Here is a 19841-nt window from a genome sequence, read left to right as displayed (position 1 = left end):
TTCTCAGCCGCACACTCCAGAGAAACAACGCTGATAATCAGAGCTCCCTGGGCTCCTAATTACTGGGACAGAGCTGTGCTTTTAATGGCAAACTGCGCTCCATGATTCCATTAATGCAGAACAGCAGCATCACTCGCATTAGGAACCAATCATCACCATTTTCTCACTTCGCTCATCGCTGGATTGAATTTCACGGTTCTCTGAGCTCAGATCTCTCACTGCCTCTCAGGGCCTGGTTTGAGATCTGTAACCAACAGCCCCTCTCCACAATCATTAGACCCATCAGTTCCCCGACACTGACGGAGACACATGCTTGTTTCTTGCCATACGAATGCAATTACATAAATCACTCTCTATCCAGCACTGTATTAAACCACCGCAAGCGACCAGGGTGCAAAACACACATGCATAATAATAATAATAATTGCTTACACTTATATAGCGCTTTTCTGGACACTCCACTCAAAGCGCTTTACAGGTAATGGGGATCCCCTCCACCACCACCAATGTGCAGCATCCACCTGGATGATGCGACGGCAGCCATAGTGCGCCAGAACGCTCCCCACACACCAGCTCTCAGTGGGGAGGAGAGCAGAGTAATGAAGCCAATTCATAGAGGGGGATTATTAGGAGGCCATGATTGGTAAGGGCCACTGGCAATCCTGCTGTCTCCTCTCCTTGTGTGCTTTCATCTGACTGTAAAGCGCTTTGAGAAGCCACTTTTAAAGAGGCTATATTTTATTATTATAATTAATAATAACAACAATTAACCTACCAATGCCAAGAACTGACCCTGAAGTGCAAATGACAGAGCCTATCCTGAAATAAACGCCTCAGAATAATCCAAAACATTGTTGGGCCTTTCTATATCCACGTAATAAAGCTCCCGACTGTGACTGGACAGGCGCTTTGCTCTTCCTCGACTCTTTTTTTCCCCCAGCGGCCGAGCTCAGCAAAAAACAGCGCGACCAGCCGGAGAGCAAGGGGGTGTTGTCGTCTAAAGACGAGCAGCTGGAGTTTGGCCAAGGAGTGCTAACTGGAAAAAGGACAGAAAGCCAAGGAGGAATAAAAAAGCCCGTAAAACAACAGAGAGTCCCCTCTTAAACACTGGAAACTTTTACAAGTAGGAGAAACACTCACGAAGTCGTCCCCGGAGTCTGCGCCCGCGGACGTGATGGACTCCTTGCTGACGGTCCGAGGGAGCCGGCCCCCGGTCCGAGGCACGGTGGCCGCCTCCTCCGCGATCTTCTTCTTCAGCTTGGCGAACATCCCGATGGCCGGAAGCTTCTGGCGTCCCTGGCCGGCTCCGGGTTCCGGAAGGATCCGAGGCTCAAGGCTGCTGCTGCAGGGCTGGCCCACCCCTGGTCACAGTCGGGACACCAGCCGCACGCCAGCTCATGACGCCCTGAGACACACAAGGCCATGATTGTAAGTAAGGGCCAATGGGAAATTTAGCCAGGACACCGGGGTTACACCCCTACTCTTTTCGAGAAACGCCCTGGGATTTTTAATGACCCCAGAGAGTCAGGACCTCGGTTTTACGTCTCATCCAGAGGACGGTGCCATTTTTACAGTAGTTTCCCCAGTTATACTGGGGCATAAGGACCCACACAGACCGCAGGGTGAGCACCCCCTACTGGCCCCACTAACACCTCTTCCAGCAGCAACCCTAGCTTTCCCAGGAGGTCTCCCCTCCAGTTCCTGGCCAGGCTCACACCTGCTGAGCTCCAGTGGGCTGCCCAAAGTGAGGTGCAGAGCGATTTTGGCTGCTGGCTACTCAACACTTGCCGAGTTACCATCTTGCAGAGTGATCACAAATCCGGCACACAATATTCCCCAACCCCAGCTGTGAGAACTGAAAGTCAAAGGACATGCTGACCACAAAACATTCCTGTAATTACTCCATTTATGCAAGGGGGGGGGGTCCCATTTCTGATTTTTGGGGACCCCACCTACTTAATTTTGTCCTCAATTGAGAAATTGGATTTCAATTGCTGTTGTATTTTGAAGATTTTGAAGATCAAGGTGAGGGGTGACTTTCTGGGAAAACACAATGATATTACTGTATACGACAGGTCACATGCAGCGCGCAAGAGCCTTAACTGCTTTGTTATTCTACAGGAATGCAGCCAGAGAGGTCAGAGACACAGGACAGAAGATTTCCAAAAGGCAGAAGTTCCAGCACTTAGCCTTCCGGGTGGCTGGATTGATGACAGGAGAAGATCTCCCACGCTTTATCAGACAGATCAGGTCGAACGTCTGCAGCTCATCGTGCTGGGAGCTGGCGCTATCATAATACAGTTGGCAGCGCTCGGCGACTCCAATAAAAATAAATCACCACTTGCAAAACGTCTCTCCTCGTCCTACGGGACAGGCTGCAGATAACGCGCGAGGTCTTAACTTCGATTCAAGTGGCACACTGCAATAAAACCCATCCCTCGATTTTCTACCCGCTTCTTCCAATTCGGGGTCAACAGGCGAGACAGAGCCTATCCTGGCCAACAGGCACAAGGCAGGGTACACCTTGGACAGGACACCAGTCCATCGCAGGGCTCACACACACACAAACACATTCACACCAGAGGCCAAGTCCCCCAGAAGCCAATTATGTCTTTGGACTGAGGGAGGAAACCCACACAAACACGGGGAGAACATGCAAACTCCACACAGACAGCACCCCAGGTCCAGAATTCAACCCAAGGCCACTTACTGCACCGCAGTGCGGCTCACATCAAGTAAAACAGTATTTAACAGCATTTGAAGTCTGGACAGCCCTGGAACTTGAAACAAAAATTCAACAACCTACTGAACCCGTTATTTATCCATTATCAGAAGACCTCTTGTACTTGGGAGACTCAAGCACACACGCACCCTGCTAAAAGGGCCGATACAGGACTCCAGAAGCGACACCTGCCCACCCACTGCACGCTAATTAACCCCGCCGGCGTGTGTCTGGCCGGCGGGCAGAAACCCCACACCAGCACCGCCCTTCCACCCAGTGCCTGACGTTACACGGTACTCCTTCGGACCGCGGGGTTAAATAAAGGAGCCCTCACGCCTCCGAGCTGTAAAATAAGAAGAAGGTCCCGACAGCTGCTGACTACCTACCGAGCGACGGAGGCCGGACAGGCGCCTCGGGGTCACGCACGCCTGACGGACAAGCGGGCCCGGCCAATCCCCGGACTGGCCCGGTAGGGCAGGGCAGGGCAGGGCAGGAGGGGGGCGGGCTGTAGCCCCGGGCCTGGAACAGCTGACCGCTTCCCACACGGCGCACTCGGCCTGCGGACTCGGGACCGAGCCGGAGCCGCAGGCGGAACCGGAACCGGGCTCCCGGTCCGCCGCCGGGAAGGGTCCTCCCACGACGCGCTTAGCCGAGGCTGAGCGACGGGTCTCACGGCCGGTGCCGCCGGGTCGTGACGGGGAGCGCTGGGCTCCTGCTAAGGGATCGATCACCGATCGGACTGATCGGACTCCAGACGCGTCACCGCCAGCTGTGACGGCTGGAGTCGACGAGCCAAGTTTCACCACAGGGAGCAACTGGCAGCTTATTTCTTTGTAGTAATAATAATAATAACAACAATAATTTTAAAAAAGCATCGTCGGAGAGCCCGTGTTGGAGTCTGAACCCCCGGTGCAGTCACACGTCTTTCAAATCCGTTCAACTAAGGAGGAAAAAAACAAAACCCAAGAACCGAAGTCGGATCAGCCTCGATATGTCGAGCAATATTTCCAGTCGGTTTGCGTGTTGAACGAAACGTTATACCTTTGCACCCCGGAGTACCCCCCAAGTTCTGACTTCTGACATGCTTAGAGAGAGGTAGGAAGTGGATCGGTTAGAAAATAACCCACTTTTCTAAAAAAAAAGAGACAATTGCAGGAGCTACATCCAGCTACACAAACATAATAAAAACTGGTTCGCCTGGCTAAGGGAATGTGACACCTGGTTAGGATAATTCTTAACGAGGGCGATTACCTTATTAACTCCAATATTGGAGTGAAATGTGACTTCCGGAATCCATTGTTTATTTTCCCCCCACACACACACACGGGAAAAAAAAAAGTAATCAATGATGTCTTTTTTAAAATGTAATATTTTTTTTCCTCTTAACTTCTTCGCCTCTGTCTCCGGGTCGGTGGATGTCACAGCCTCCGGGTCAGGCTCCTGTCACAGCCTGAGGAACAGTGAGTCCGTCTCCCAATAATGCTCCAGCTGCCTACAGTATGTCAATATTATATAATATGTCTTTGTTGTAAATGTCTGTAACATGTCTGTAGATTTTATTTTACTTCTATTTTTTGTTTTGTTCTATGTTAATTTTATTATTTTTATTTGCTTTGGCAACACTGATTGTACCCATCGGTCATGCTAATAAAGCACCTTGAATTGAATTGAATTGGATGTGGCTGATGACGTCACCCCGGCAGCAGGATCCAGCGTCCTCGCTCATTGGCGGACGAGGGTGGCAGGGGCGGGGCGCCGGCTGATTCGTTCTCCTCCCCGTCAATCACCCAGAGAGCGGAGACTTAACTCCTTCAGCGCTGGGCCGCTTAACTGAAAACGTGCATCAGCTTTGCAGACAGCGCTTCAGCTGTGGTTATTTTTCCCATCGTGCGCAACGGCTAACACGATTTAGATTTGGATATTTCATTATAAACCTCGGAACAAAAAATGTTTTTCCTGTTTCTCAGAATTAGCTTCATTAAAGTGGAATGTGAGGTTATACCGAGGTGCGCCTTAGAATATTACTGAAATGAGATTTGTTAGCTGTTTTCTATATTCTGTTGCCCTATTGTTTACATTCACTGTAGTGAAACACATTGCAGCAAAGCCGGCATTTAAAAGGCACGTTTGGTGTGAATATGCTTATTACGCACCGCAAAAGTACACGGTTATATTTTCTTTTGTTGCTCTACTACCAATAGATCACGAAAGGGCAAAGCGCTCCCCCCTCCCAACCTTCAAAGTTTTAGCGTGTTAACTTTATCCCAACACTACTGACCAGGATATTCGATTCAACAACATGGCTGGGCAGCTTGTTCCACACTCCAACAACCCTCGGTGTAAGGATGTGCCTGCTGTTCTCTGTTTTCACCGCATCTCCACGCAGCCTCCCCTTGGGCCCTCTGGTTCGTGCTTCACGCTTCCTTCCGAAGAAATCCCCTTCCTCCCTGGCACCTCCTCGGATGGGATCCTTGAATATTCCAGGGACTCCCCCGTAATATCGCTGGATGGACTGGAACAGTCAGGTCAGAGCACCTACAACACAGCAATCCACTCACTGCCCTCCAGCCAGAGTGTAATCCCTTGGCTTCAGGAAAGAATAATTTGGTCTTTTCCTTTCAGCCTTTTCAGGTCACAGAAAAGATAGCCTATAAAGAAAGTGCAGTCTCAGACATTTTAGATAACAACATCCATTTATTATGCATGAAATATAATAATGGACAAGAGCATTTTTAAACAGAATACTACTAGTACCCCTAAACTACAGCGGCCCACGGAACACTGAGGCCAACTAAGGAATTAAGAATCTGACAAAAATCAACAATAATGAAGAGAGTAATTTTCAAGTGGGTTGATGCTACTGATTTTTTAGTTATTTAACATTATACATTGTCTGTGCACTGTCTTTTAGTGCAATGTCACTTTGAAAAAGCTATTTACTGTTCATCTCACAGTGATAAAAGTTATATTTCATCTAATGGATTAGATGGTGGATAGTGTGTCCATATCTTGGTACAAGCAAATATCTGACTTGTGCAGCACAATGCAACTGGAGAGATGAACACATACTTGATTCAAAGAACAAGAGAATCTTATAGACAAGAGGCCGCACCACTATGGAACAAGAGTAGAATCCCCTTGTACTGTGATTGTATTTTTACAAACATGATTAAGAGAGAAGAGAGATCAGATCACTTTATTGGCCATATACAATTTCTTGTATTAGGAATTTGTCTTTTGGCATACCCCAGCTTGCTCTCCATGAGACACACAGACAGGGAGAGAGAAGCTGGGGGTCAGAGCGCAGGGTCAGCCATTTATACAGCACCCCTAGAGCAGCTGGGGTTAAGGGCCTTGCTCAGGAGCCCGATTCCTCTGCCGGCTGTGGGATTTGAACCAGCAACCTTCCAGCCACAGGCACAGATCCTTAGCTACAGAGCCACCACTCTGCCCCACCCCCATTTTAGCGAGCTGGATTGTAAATACTGGATTTTATCATCCAGACTGTCCCTTCCCCTCCAGGAACAAGCACACTATATACTCTCTCCCTATTCTATAAAATAGAATGACGTCAGCAGCCATATCACCCTGCAACTCACAACTGAATACACAGAAAACGAAGGTGTTCCGATTCAGGTGCCCATTTTGAACCAAGGTCTTTGGGAAACCTCCCAAGATCCTCGTGTTCTTTTAATTTGTCGTTAAAAATGTTTGTCACTTGAATCCGTGAGAATCTTTGCATCCAGTTTTTATTTTTGCATCAACTATTTTCACTGTTTACAGTCATGGCAGCATTATACAAGGAATGACCAGGGCTCTGCGGAATTTGATTAAAGATGGGCAGACTCAGAAATGGAACAGAGCACACCAATTCATTAACATTAATGCAAGTGCTTACTCAAGAATATAATGCGTATATTAAATCATACCAGTTAAAACTCTATCATGATATACTAGTTCCCTAAATGTAGGCAAAACAACAAGAAGTGAACTGCAGAAATGTAGGCATCTGGTCATCTCTTCCTGTGAGATCATTCTGAGATACTAGACTGATGGCTCACTCTCTGGTGCTGTAATCCAAGGCTGTTACCAGAGCCACAGATGTGAGCTGGGTTGAACAGCAGCAGGCATTTCCAAACTGCATAGCAATGTAAATATCTAATATATTTAAAATGAAGTTCGAAAAGTTGTTTTTTTTTTCCTCTGGTCATTTAACCCTCATCTTCATTCGTTACATAAAGAATGGGGAAAAAAAAAACCTCGGAACAGAGCCTCGGTGCTGTTCAGTTGCTTTGGGCAAAGCAATCAAGCATGATTAGCTCTTAACAGACCCATTTTTATGTCCCCCTTGAATCAAGACTGCAGGGAATATGCAGTACAGTACATGTGGTTTCAGAGTGGCAATAAAATACACCATTAAAATCAGTTCACTGGGTGGGTAATCTTAGTCTCAGGCTCTTAATAACAGCGGAGATAGAGGAGTGTCACATTGCAGCGACCGCCCCTGTTCAGTGCCCAGGTCTGTAGATCCGCTACACATACTCCATCTATCCAATTTCTAACTGCTCCCTCCAGTTCAGGGTCCTGGGGGAGCTGGAGTCTATTCCAGAAGGCAACAGGCACAAGACAGGACACACCCCCAGACGATACGCTAGTCCATCGCAGGGCAGACACACAGACTCACACCAGGGGCCAATTTTGCCAAAGCCTAATTTACATCCCAGTGCAAAATACGTCTTTGGACCGTGGGAGGTAACCAAAGCAGCCAGAGAAAACCAACACAAACACGGGATGAACATACAAACTCCACACTAGATCTCGGATTGAAGACTTGGTAAACCACTCTGCCAGATCTGCATCTGTTATTGCCATTAATTATTTGACTTCGATTTTGCCTGTCATAATGCATTACTAGATGTAGCGGGACAAAAGAAAAGGTCATCCCCTTCAAATCAAACAGTTTATCTTCTGGGACTGTACCCACCTCACTCGCCCTTCTCTACTTTAATAACTGACTGCATTTTTTCTTTTCAAAATGCTTCTAACTTTCTTACTGCTAGGCTTCTACTAAATATAAATGTGCCAACTATCTAATTTGGTTTCTGGCACGAATAGAAGCATTATGACGTGGGATTGATGAGTGAATTCTGATGCAAATATACTGAGAATTGCCATGTATTTGCATAAAAATAAAAAAAAGCCTCCAGGCACATAAATCCAATTAATTCGGGATACCTGATATTCTGCTGGTATTAAAATAGTATCACGCATAAGTCTGTTGTTTAGTTAAAGCACAGTATTCTAAAATCCATCCCAAACACTTTAATGGAAGTCAATAGATTTCCATTAAGCAATGTCGAACAATACAGAGAACACAAGAATAGTTAAAACGGTGAAATGGGTATCGATCATCGGTGTCTGCAGATATTGGATGAAATCTCCAGAAATATTTTCCATGTGGAAGCCACTGGGACTGGCGGAAGTCATCAAAAGCGAGTCCATGCTTTGCATAATAACGAGGAACAACAGCCTGACTGAAAGAGCGCATCATTAAAAGCTGGAAATGAAAAATGAAAAACACGAAATACCATCCATTTTTTTCACGCAGAAAAGAATGCAATTCTCGAGTGGAACAATGCCTTGACTGTATGTGTGGCTGGTACAGAAACACGAATTTCTGAGGTTTGTGGACCAAATGAATGAAAGCCCTCAAAATTTGTTGCTGCTACAGGCAGTACACGAGGAAAACTCACCTGAACATCGACCACTAGTTAGAGTTCCATTATTAATGCGAATAGATAAAAATAAAATTTGCGTGATATTGTGTTGAGCTTTTCTACTCGTCTATGGAAAAATCTATACTTTCACCTGAAGAGGTGAAGAAACGTCACACCCTGGTCCTGTCCAGGGTGTATCCGGCCTTGTGCCCTGTTGCTTGTTGGGATAGGCACCAGCTCCTCTGCAACCCTGAACTGGATGAAGTGTTCAGAAAAATGGACGAATGTTCAAATCAATGGACCGCTGGTTATTAAAGGTTTAAAGATGAGCCCATTTTTTTCCCAAATGATCTCTTAATAGACTTATTAGAACAGATACATGATTAATGTATCACAGTTACATTACATGGTTGAAACAGGTCATAAGAAAAATTGATGATTTCAAGGCTGCCTGTAAAACGAGGATCAGGATTCTTAAGAATCACTCTCCAGATGTCATTAGATGCAGCTGGGGGTTTCAATTACTAAGTAATGTGATCAATATATCACATGAACAATCACTTTTGAATTTTTTTCAGTATAAAAGCATTGACATGGGCATCAGGTGGGGCTGGGCGGCAAATATCTGAAGATCTAGAACAGCTGACACCAGAATGTCTTTGGACAGTGGGAGGAAACTGGATCACCTAGAGGAAAACCCAGTCAAACATGGGCAGAACATACAAACTCCACACAGACAGTGCCCGGGACCCCGAACCCCAGGATCCCAGTGCTGCAAGGAAGCAATGCTCGCCACCACAGCACCATGCACGACGCATGAAACATCACCTATTTAATGGATCCTTTGTTTAAACAAGCGCTCCTGATCTCTGAAGAACGGTGATTTCGGGAGACCTGTAAGAATAATTGGGATGGGCTTTCCCAGGACCAGGACTGGAGACTCCCGTTCTAGAAAATGTACATAAAAGTTCCCGCCTTCCAGGAGCAGAATCCCAGGACACCGAGGCAGGGTAATGGGAGCTATCATCCGCGTCGTGTGGAGTTCACAGAGTTTATTGAAAGGCTCCAGGGTGTGACGTTTGTAAAAACCAGCCTCAGCCGCAACAGATCTCAATTCTATGACGCAAATCAAGGCTACATGTTTTAGAACTCGTGTCCTGTATCTCCCATCACCCAGCCTCTTCCTTCTCTACAAACCAAACCGGAACATTCCCAAATTATGCACAAATTCTGGTTTTTTTTTTTACTTCCCGCTTTATCGTCAAAAATAGACTGAAGACGAAGGCTTCACTGTCCCAAACGTCTCCAGACACGTCCAAGCCGGACTCTCTCGGGAACAAAGCACCCCCAGTAAAAATACATCAAATATATATACGTACACAGAATAAACAAAACAGTCGGACTTTTATTACTCTTCAATAGCATTCACTTGAAACATTTTTTTTTTTTAAAAACCTTGCATGTTTTGGTTTTCATCACATAGCCTTTTTTTCCCATAAACAACAATAACATCAAATAGAATTTGGCAACAAACGGGACACAGTTGTAAGTGACTAGACACACCAGACAACAGAAAACGGATTTCAAGTAAACTCTTTAACTGTAGAATCCCATCACATATAAAGAAAGAGTATTCTGGCCATTCTGTCACTCTTTATCACTCCCAATATAGTGGGAGCCTCACGTAAGCAAACCTTCTATCTTAAAGGAGAAGTGTACCTCATTTCGGATATCCTGTTGTTTCATTTCTAGCTCGACATACTGTATATGGACCCATTTGGAATCGCCGCTAATTTTACATCAACCCAATTTTGGAATGGCAGTTGTTTGTAACTCAGAATTGCAGACGCAACTCAGGGAGGACGAGGCCCTGCATGTATACTCCTCCACCACACATACCGGCTAGGGCCAGTCCCAGTTTTGCACACTGCCATTTCCAAAAAGTGCCTTACAGCAGGGGGTCCCCCAATCCTGGTCTGTGGAGGCCCACACACCTCCTGGTGTCTGTTCCCGCTCACAATTACACAACCGAAGCCTTCGTTGGCTTAATGTTTGTATTAAATTGAACAGTTGGACGTTTTTTTTCCCATCTCTCCGTCGTGTTGGAGACCACCTCTACCGACTGCATTTCACAAGCAAGTGAAAAACCAGCCAATATTCCAATCGGGCAACCTGTCAGTTCAATTAAGGCTTCAGTGGGGGTAATTCAAGTCAGCTGGAATGAAAAGCAGCAGGTGTGTGTGTGCTCCTTCTTTTGTGGACGTCTTGCATCTCCCACGGCCAAGCAGAGCAGTGGGTTTTCAGGCGGTGTGAAAATGAGTAAATTGATCAATTGAAACAGTTTTGGCAAATATGTTCCTGCTCTTCTAAAATACAAATGTTTTAAAAACCAGGCCAACGTACATATGACTTAGCAGGTCAAATAGCTGGTTATCAAGATATAATTTGATATAATGAACAAGCAGTGCAGAAAACCCAGATCATATATATTCATTCATGTACAACTGCAATAAAGAGAGGGTCTTTCTTCAAAAAAACAACATTAATTTTCCTACATTTTCTCATTAATGATATAAGCTAGTTACATACCATTGATCCATATATCTTTTAAATAACTATGAAAATCCACAATTACTCAGATACCTAGAGAATGTGAGTATTACTTCTGTTTAGAAAGTAGATGTGTCTTAAGATGATTTGCAATCGTTTGTCTCACAAGAGGGCTGTTTCACTTTTATTTAACTAATGACTCTCTTGAAATGGATGAAGGGCTGATTAAAAATTATATCTGATGAAAGAGCACTGCACAGCACTGCCAACAATTTTAAAGTCAGGGCATTTTCATACCTAAAAACACTGGTAGGCCAAGAGCCAACTTCCCTTTTCCAGGACTTATAAATCCTCACAGTATTTGCAATTCGCGGAAGGTCAACACGTTGTTCTAAATAAAATAGACTCTGCCTAAAAAATACGCGATTTGGTCTTGTGCTTTACTTAAACTCAGGACATGGGGTAAAGGAGAGAAATCCACTTAAATCGTGGCTTTTTAAAGACTGTCCAGGAGGGTCTTTCCCCTCTATTAAGACACGACCTGAATAATAGTCTTCAGGCCATTCAAAAACGAGAAGCGCAACATTTTTAATAGTTTGTCACAACGAAAGAAAAAGAAATCTACAGAAATACATCACGGAACTAAATTCTGAATGTTTTCTGCAACATCAACGAATGACCCACAGAAAAACACTGAAATAATAAAAGTATAACGAAAATGCATCCAGATATTGACATATTTTAATATACACGAAACATATGGAAATGTGTGCTTGATAAGTACTGCCATTTCAATATAAATTATTATTTGATATCATTTCAATTGTTTTTTTCATATTGCAATCATTATCTAAAATAATGAGCTCTACAGTACCTCTATATTTCTGTTCTGTATTTGTAGGTGTAATATAGTTGTTGACCAGAAACAGGAGCATTTCTCTCCTTGACAGCACAGCTCTGGACAGCAGAGGAACGCTTGATTTTGGCCATTAAAACAAGTCCAGGCCACAATCCATTAAAGTGCAATGATGTTCTATCTTTTTTTTAAAAAAACAACAACAAAGGTCATTTATGTATTTTAAATACACCATTTCTTAATAGGAAAAAACAACCAAATAATACAACTGAGCACCACACTCTTTCCTCTTGGAATGTATAAAGACAGATTAAATTTATACATTGACACACACCTCCTAACAACAGGACAAAGCACAGCATCATGGTTCATTTACTGCAGGATGGTTTGAGCATCGCTCATTACAAACAAGTTCATTTAGGAGCCTTGATACTAGAAAAGATGTACTGCCGAAAAAAATGCTTGCCGCATCGTGTTTCGGCCTTTTTTTAAAAAATGAAAAAGGTTCCATCTTGCAATAACTGTCCAACACACAGGACAAATGAACAGCTAGATTCAGAACACCCCACATCTGACTGTACTCACTACACACAGACAGGCTACAGTATAGCATGGGCTCTAGAAAAAGTGTCATATTTAGGGGCTCAACCAACAGAATGGTCCTCAGTAAATTGCACGTATTGCTTTGACAAAACGTTTTAAGAAACAGATTTTCACTGAACGGCAGGATTCAATGTCCAATACATAATCCCTAGGCCTTTAGAACTTTACTGTCTGCCCACAGTCCTTCAGCACAAGAGCTGGAAAGTCACATGCTCAACACAGGAAGTACTGAGAACAGGCACGACACTGCAGTTACTGGCAGCAGTGCGTCGAAAAAAGGACCAGACACCTATTCAACAGCCCCGAAACGGAATTGTTCATGCAGATCCGAGGAGACATTCAAAACTCGCAACCCTCTAATTACGAAAAAAGACAACCGGATCAGGACAAAACGCAGGCTACCGATATCCGTACAAAACAGCCGTTTAATATGCACATGCAGAACTGCAGTCTAAAAATGAATCTTGTAAACATGGATCACAGCTACCAAAAAAGAGACACTGTCCTACATCTAGGAACTGCAAAAAAAGTCTAAATTTTAGACTTAAATGTTGGACGTTGCCTTTAGGAATGTCGCAGGCAGTGCTTTTTTTTTAAGTTTCATTATCCTCACAAAGAGAGCTGTAAAACTGACGTGCTTGAGGGTGTTGGTGTTTCCCTGTGTGCGTAAGCTACACAGGGACACAGACACATGGTCAGATCAATATCCCAGGGTTCCTCCTCTAAAAAGTAGAAAGAGAATCAATTAGGGAAGACAAAAACCAACCACTGGACACTTCCAAAAGAAAAAAAAAAGGGTCTATAAAACACAAGGATGATTAAAAAGGAAGCCAGCTCAATAATCACTGAGCGTGCTGTCAATGAACAAGTTCTGAACGTCCAGCATGGTGGCCAGCTCCAGGATGTGCTTCTGGATCATTGGACTTTCCACAGTCTCTTCCTTGGGAAGTTGGGGATAGGTCTCGGGGAAGCTCCTGGTCTCCTGTAAGGAACACCAGAAGCTGCTTTCAGTGGCAAATTTCCATTCCTGTCTTTTGATAGTGTAGTCGAGAAGCTCGCTCCCAATAATTTCCTATCCTTTATTTCATTCTGTTGATGTATGTTTTTGCACATTACCTGCTACCTGTTGTTGTTTTGCACTTTGCCTGTTGTCTCCGTCTTTCTTTTCTTGTACAATTGTATTGTTGTGTTTTTTTTCTACTTCTTACCGTCCGAGAGCTAGCTAAATAGCATTTAGTTACACCATATACCTGTATATGAGTATAACGACAATAAGCTTGAGGAACTTGATTGCAACGATGATGGTGATCATCATGATTCATTTGCCAGACACCTGCACCCAAGACTCCACAGTTAGAAACCCGATGGCTAAGACATTAGGAAGACACAGCCGCAAGACTAGATGATCTCAGTGTCCGGCTTGAGGAAAGGCAGACAGACTCCCATTACTCTCCACGGCTCTGGATCCAAAAGCGTGCGGTTCGATCCTAAACTCTCAACACGGAGATGGACCGGAATGGAGAATGAGAGAGAATAACAGGGGATGGGACTGACCTCCCGGAATTCACGAATTTATGCCATGTCCTGTAATGCTGTATGGGACCAACATTTCAAAACAAAAATTGAAATGCGCACAATTATTAGCAGAAAGCTACGCTGAAATGGTACATTCTATAAATAATCCAACACAATGGTAAATTGTTGCTTGATATTATACAATTAAGGAGGTGCAGTAAGATTGTCAGATTGTCATCTGTGCAACTGGAACTCGGGGAACTTACCTCTCAGTTTCCTCATTTTTACATTGCTTGTCTCACACTTCTGCTCTGGAATCCACTCAAGTGAATCATAATATTAAGAGAAACATTTTCTTACAATGTCTCAGTGTCAATATAAAAGAAAACGTGCTTCTGCAGATATCTTTTTATTTACCGGTCCTTCAAAACTGTACCCCAGAAAACCTACCGACAAATGAGTTAAGCAATAGGGTTTTTTTTCCCTTTTGTGGGGCCTGCACCCCTCGCTGCCCAGAAGGCGGCGGATCTTTTTAGCTCTCTCGGCGTGCGCAAGGCGGGGTGGCGAGGGAGAGACTGGGGGGGGGGGGTTTACCGTACCCTAAACATCTTGTGCAGCCTGAGCGTGGCCGAGCAGAAGACGAAGCGGACCAACAGCAACCTCAGGAACTCGTCTCCGTAGAACTGCAGGAAGGCCTGGTCTGAGAGAGAGGGAGAGCGCAGAAGCACAGGCGGGCATTAATTACAGCTCCCGGAGGTTTTGATTACAGTGTCGGTGTGTCTTTTCATCGCAGGGCTCGATAATGACTAACTGCGTGCTCGCTGGGGTCGGCAACTCCACACACAGGAGTGGGGTCTGATTACTGCCTGCGCTGCGGGCTAATTAAAGCAAACGATAAAACACATAGAAGGGAGTTCCCAGGCATTAGGAAAATCTAAACGAACGGAAATAAGAATATCTACAACAGCAGAGACAGTTCGAATCGAAAAGAAAGCACTGTTATGACATTACAAACAGCTGTTTTGACAACCATCACTGTGTTTCAGAGCCGAGATGTTCTAAGAACACATACGGTACAAACTAACAATTTACTGGAGTAAGGGAAGTACAGTGCAGACAGAAACGGACGCCTTCAGCCCAGATTTGGTCCTGCTTCAGCAGTACGGGCAGTACCTATTGCGCGGGAGTGGGTCATCAGCTGGCCCACATCGCGGTAGACCTTGCGCAGGTACTCCTGGGACTTGTCCCACAATCCCCGGCGCATGCTGGACAGGCCGCAGACGTGCAGGAAGGCCATGAGCGGGTTGTAGAGGAAGAGGGTGAAGAGGCTGCCGCGCTGAGACTGATCTGGGAGCGAGAGAGAGGGGTAACCCTACCGCTGTGTGTGGGCAAGCACATGCTCTCTTCAAAGGGCTTTACGTTACGTTCCGTTTATTAACGATAACTGAGGTGGCCAATTTGTTTCGATGGTTTCAGTTGTAAATAAACTGTAACACACTGTCCTGGTGGTATACCACCCCACCCCTGCCCTGGGCTCGTGACCCCGGCCAGCGGTTTCTCTCCGGGAGTGCCGTCTGCCCTCTGCCCTTTGATTCAGCATCTTCTTGCAGCCTGAACTGCACTTCCTGAGGGCTTTCTTTCTCACTGCTGTTGCCCTCACTGATGCATCACAGGCACATACTGTATGCCAACAATAATGCCTCTCACGAAATCTCTTACTTTAGCCACCTTCGCCAGAGCACAGCAGACAGGTCTGCTGCTACTTTACAATCCTCTGGAATCAGAAGACATACCAGATGCTGCCTACATCAGCTACTTCCATCGAATATACCATTATCTACCCATTTCATAGGGCAGTGCAGATCCTGCCATACTCTCTTGCCTTGTATCTACTGGTTGGTATGATTGCTGTCCCATTTTGCTAGACATGCATCACGTAACTTCTCGTTGTAATCTCCGATAAAGTTCTCCGACTTCCACTTTCGGCGGTCACTCACCTTGCATGCTCTTAGGATACGTGGTCGGAGAAAGCAAACAAACCAGAGGCTGGCCAAACAGGTTTGTGAAATTCTACAGAAAAAGAAGACAAGGACCCAGACAAAAATTCTGTTAATTTTCTCAACTTAATCTGATTTTGTTTCCATTTTCAGTTCTCTTCGCCCCAACAGCAAAGATTTAATTCCGCCCCTGGTTCAACAGGGGAAAAAAATCGTATTGATTTTCCTGTCTTTTATTTGGAGTCAAGTGGTTTCTTAATTAAAATACAAGAGAAAGCTCTTAGTTGTAGTCAAGTTCTGTTGTTTTTTTGCACAGAGTGAAAGTATGTTTCCAGTGACGAGGATGCAGAGAGAAATGTGCCCAGTTCAGACGTTAACTGATCCAGTCAAAGCCATTTGAACTTTTACAGTGAAAAGTGTAAGTAAGGGGAAAGTGGAGAGCAATCTATCAGCGTGCTATTGAAATGGGTATTTTAGATGAGGCAAAAACACAGAATGTCAGCTTTTCTGGACACTTCTGAGCACACGTTACGTGTTAGAATAAAAGTTTTCTGCCATGAGCTGGTGTCATCTGCCTGGGACGACCTGCTATTTGCTCATTGTGTTCCACAAGACATTCCATAGTGTTGATTCCACGATGCCTAATCTCTCCGCAGTCAATGGGTCTCTTCGGAATTCTCTTTGCTCCGATTTTCACAATTGCTGGCTTTTCTGTCACAGGCAAATCTCGAGTCTTCATCTCGGTTTTTGTCTTTTCAAGAACAACTCAAGAAACAGACTGAAACAGACGGATTGAACACAACAAATGACGCTGTTCTAACATGGCTAAACGTCCGCAAAATGTGCGATATGTTTACATTCTATACTTTTGCCTCTTATTAATCTTTTGATCGGAGATACTGATTTCATCAGCACAAAACAAAAACAATCAATATTTCTGCTCTTTATTTTATCTCCCCTTTGCCTCATTCTCCAGTTTTAAAACGTTTCATTCCTGTGGGAATCTTCAAATGGGTGTGAGATTTTATCTCAGCCTGGCAGAGCAGAAATGAAAACTGTATCAGTCAGAAGCGCAGTGCAAGTGCCAGGAGGAGGTAATGAGATCTGTCTGCCACCAGAGAGAGCCCTTGTTTAAAAAATCAGAAGTCTTGCTGTCGCTTCGCCACAATTTAGATTAATTTTGAGAGGTGTGCTAGTACATCTCAAATGCACCGGATTTTGCCAAAGGGCGTTTTTAAGCAATGACTCAACGTACTCAGGAGGAATACTACAACAATCCCAGCCAGCTCAGATGAAATATAGTACCTGTGCTGACTTACAAACTGAAATGCACCAAGACCCAATCTCGCCGACTGAATGAACTGATATCTTTAATGGACAGGCTCGCTTGAAGATGACGTCAATTTGCTCCTGCTCTCAGTTTAAATAATCCATCAGTTCAAGAGTACCACTTGCAAATGCAGCACGCAGACATTAAGGGAATAGATTCTCCTCAATTCACCTTATCCTGTTGATGACAGTTCTTAATCAATGATCAATGCATGTTGAACGCACACAGGTGAGAGAGGTGATACCATGTATCAAAAACTGATGGCCTGGATGAGTTTTCCTTCCTTCTGCACAGGCACAGGTGGCTGTGTTTCAGGCAACACACTTTAATGAGGGAAGTGCTGAAACCCAGAAACTGGTACAGTGGTGTAAAACCACTCATACTGTACATCCCATTCATGTGAAGAGCTGAGAGCAAATGTAGCTTATAAACCTCCAACAGAAAACTGAAATCCGGGTCTGGTTGGAGAAAACAAAACACAAAAGACACAAAAGATTCCTCAGGACTAGTATTAGGAACCGGGGATTTAAACTCTTAGTCAAAAAGTTACTCTTTGTACAGATTAAACCTCTTCAGCCACAAACAGTGGAAGGTACAAAGTGGATTTCAGAGAAGTAATTAGTTAAGCCTCAAAAATCATGATGCAGGGCTGCCGCAGACTGTCAAGAAAAAAGGTGGACAATTACACAACAGGTGAGGATTTCTTGTGGGACAATCCTCCTACCTTTGAATCTTCTAATTCCACAATGCAAGCAAGCTCTCTGGATTTGGTCTGCTACTTGAGAAGCCCAGTTCGACTGGGCAAGTCTGGCTGACAACCGACAAGGGGAGATAACCTGCTCACCTTGTACGCCATGCTGTTGGAGGAGTCCACAATGATAAAGAGAGGCTTCCGGGTGAAAGGATACAGGTCTCCTGGGTGAAGACTGAAGCACAAAAGCCAATAAGAGCTACATGCATTTCCCTCCTTTTTACCATTACTGTGAGTCTTCTTCACTGCACTGCCTCATTACCCAGCCCTTACACTACCCAGTGCACCCTTATGGCAAGGCCTGTCTCCCCGTGGCATGAAAACTAGTTAACAACATGGAGCTGATAACAGTACGGAAGCGCAGCACAAACGTTTAAAGGACATGTCCACTGAGGTTTCAAGGACAACTTCCTACAGTAGGAAAAATATCAGTCTTACACTCCTAAAAAATCTGCTTCATACCCACAATAAAGGACAACTTTAAATGATAATTAATCCCACTAGCTGGTTTAGAGAATGGAACAGAAAAACACAATACATACCTGAATTATTCTAAAACACATCTGAATAGCCAAAATGACTCAGAACGGCGTTAACCATATTTCTCTTTTACCAGCTTTTTACCTGAAGGCTCGTCCATCCACACAAAGTTATTCCAACAGTGCGAGACTCAGTCTGGCCCTTTATCCTAATGGTCCCTAACCCGACGCTTAATTCTTAATGGGAAAAGCCTCCTGCTTTAAATTGCTGGGCAAAGTCAAGTCCATACTGCCGCTATATGACCTTGCTGGTCCCTAACACTGGCGGATACCAGGAAACAGTCTGTATTTCCAAGCAATTCCCTAAAGGGCGCTCGCTGACCTCACGTTCCGCATCTTAGGAAGCGAGAGCCAGCCCCCTCACTCACCAGTGCATCTCCTTGTGCGCCTGGCTCCTCTTGTGCACCGTCTCGCCGTTCAGAAGGTCGCGGTTGTTGTTGGTGAGGACCCCCCCGAAGTCATAGGGACCTGGGCCAGAGGAAGAGAAGACACGCGTTGAGTGTCACCCCCCCCACCCGCCGCTGACCAGGCTGATGGAGAAGAAGAAGAGTGTATCTCTGTAGCCCCGCTTTTTCTGTGCCTCGTCAGTGTGGGCCAAGACTATATTACTTGACGTCTGCACACAGCTTCAGTGCAGACGCTGGGAGAGCTGGGAATCATTCCGTTTTTAAAATGGGGAAAGGGGAACTCTGTCAAAGTCGCGGCGGCGATAACAGAACTTTTTTTCAGAGGGCCTCCAATCAATTTCATGGGTCAAATCCTATGAAATCGGATCCAAGAAGAAATCGGAGTGGCTGAAAGCTTTCTATCGTTTAAAAATGATATCAACATATATAAGAATACACAAGGCTTGTAGTCTCTGTTTCTGAAAGGGGAATAACTTTTCCTCCTGACAAATGTTTTGCCACAGAAAGTTCCATCTTTGTTCATTTTTTAGTGCTGGAATTGTTCGATGATTCAACTGTCTGGCAGGAGCCACCTCTTCTTACTTACCGAGCAAAATGTACAGAACTTTCTAGACAGCTCCTCTGGTTATTTATGTATTGCTGTGGAGTTCATAATCCCCCACTATGTACACAGCAAAAGGACCACTTCTCTTCAGAAGCGCATTTAAAGTTCTTGATTGCTCTCTACATGTGACAGAAAACACACATTCCCTTTATATTCCCTTTTAAATAAAAAAGGAACAATTGCACTTGTCCTTGTTCATTATACACTTCAGATTAATAGCTGAACTGTGTTGGAGGCTAGCTCTGGTGCT

The 19841-nt window shown here is 44.7% G+C and overlaps 2 protein-coding genes across 10 annotated transcripts in view; both read right to left on the bottom strand.

Moving 5' to 3' along the window:
- The window catches only part of golga1 (golgin A1), a 46372-nt gene extending 42237 nt beyond the window's left edge, over nt 1-4135 (bottom strand). For 4 of the 5 annotated variants that reach the window (XM_069183150.1, XM_069183152.1, XM_069183153.1 and 1 more), the window contains exons 1-2: nt 3974-4135; nt 1141-1405 (exon numbers count right to left, since the gene is read on the bottom strand). In XM_069183150.1, coding sequence (XP_069039251.1) covers nt 1141-1269 — 129 coding nt within the window. In that variant the 5' untranslated portion in view covers nt 1270-1405; nt 3974-4135. Of the gene's footprint in view, nt 1-1140; nt 1406-3108; nt 3247-3973 lie in introns of those variants that run through there. The other variant, XM_069183151.1, reaches the window with a different exon arrangement.
- Nucleotides 4136-9824: 5689 nt separating this feature from the next.
- scai (suppressor of cancer cell invasion) overlaps nt 9825-19841 on the bottom strand; it is a 50393-nt gene continuing 40376 nt past the window's right edge. For all 5 annotated transcript variants that reach the window (XM_069183212.1, XM_069183210.1, XM_069183213.1 and 2 more), the window contains 6 exons: nt 18949-19048; nt 18135-18216; nt 15961-16033; nt 15137-15310; nt 14563-14663; nt 9825-13430 (listed from right to left, as the gene is read on the bottom strand). In XM_069183212.1, coding sequence (XP_069039313.1) covers nt 13284-13430; nt 14563-14663; nt 15137-15310; nt 15961-16033; nt 18135-18216; nt 18949-19048 — 677 coding nt within the window. In that variant the 3' untranslated portion in view covers nt 9825-13283. The remainder of the gene's footprint in view (nt 13431-14562; nt 14664-15136; nt 15311-15960; nt 16034-18134; nt 18217-18948; nt 19049-19841) is intronic.

The sequence above is a fragment of the Lepisosteus oculatus genome, chromosome 24, assembly GCF_040954835.1.
Source record: "Lepisosteus oculatus isolate fLepOcu1 chromosome 24, fLepOcu1.hap2, whole genome shotgun sequence".
In the NCBI taxonomy this organism is placed as follows: Eukaryota; Metazoa; Chordata; class Actinopteri; order Semionotiformes; family Lepisosteidae; genus Lepisosteus; species Lepisosteus oculatus.
This window is presented reverse-complemented; position numbering and strand designations above follow the sequence as displayed.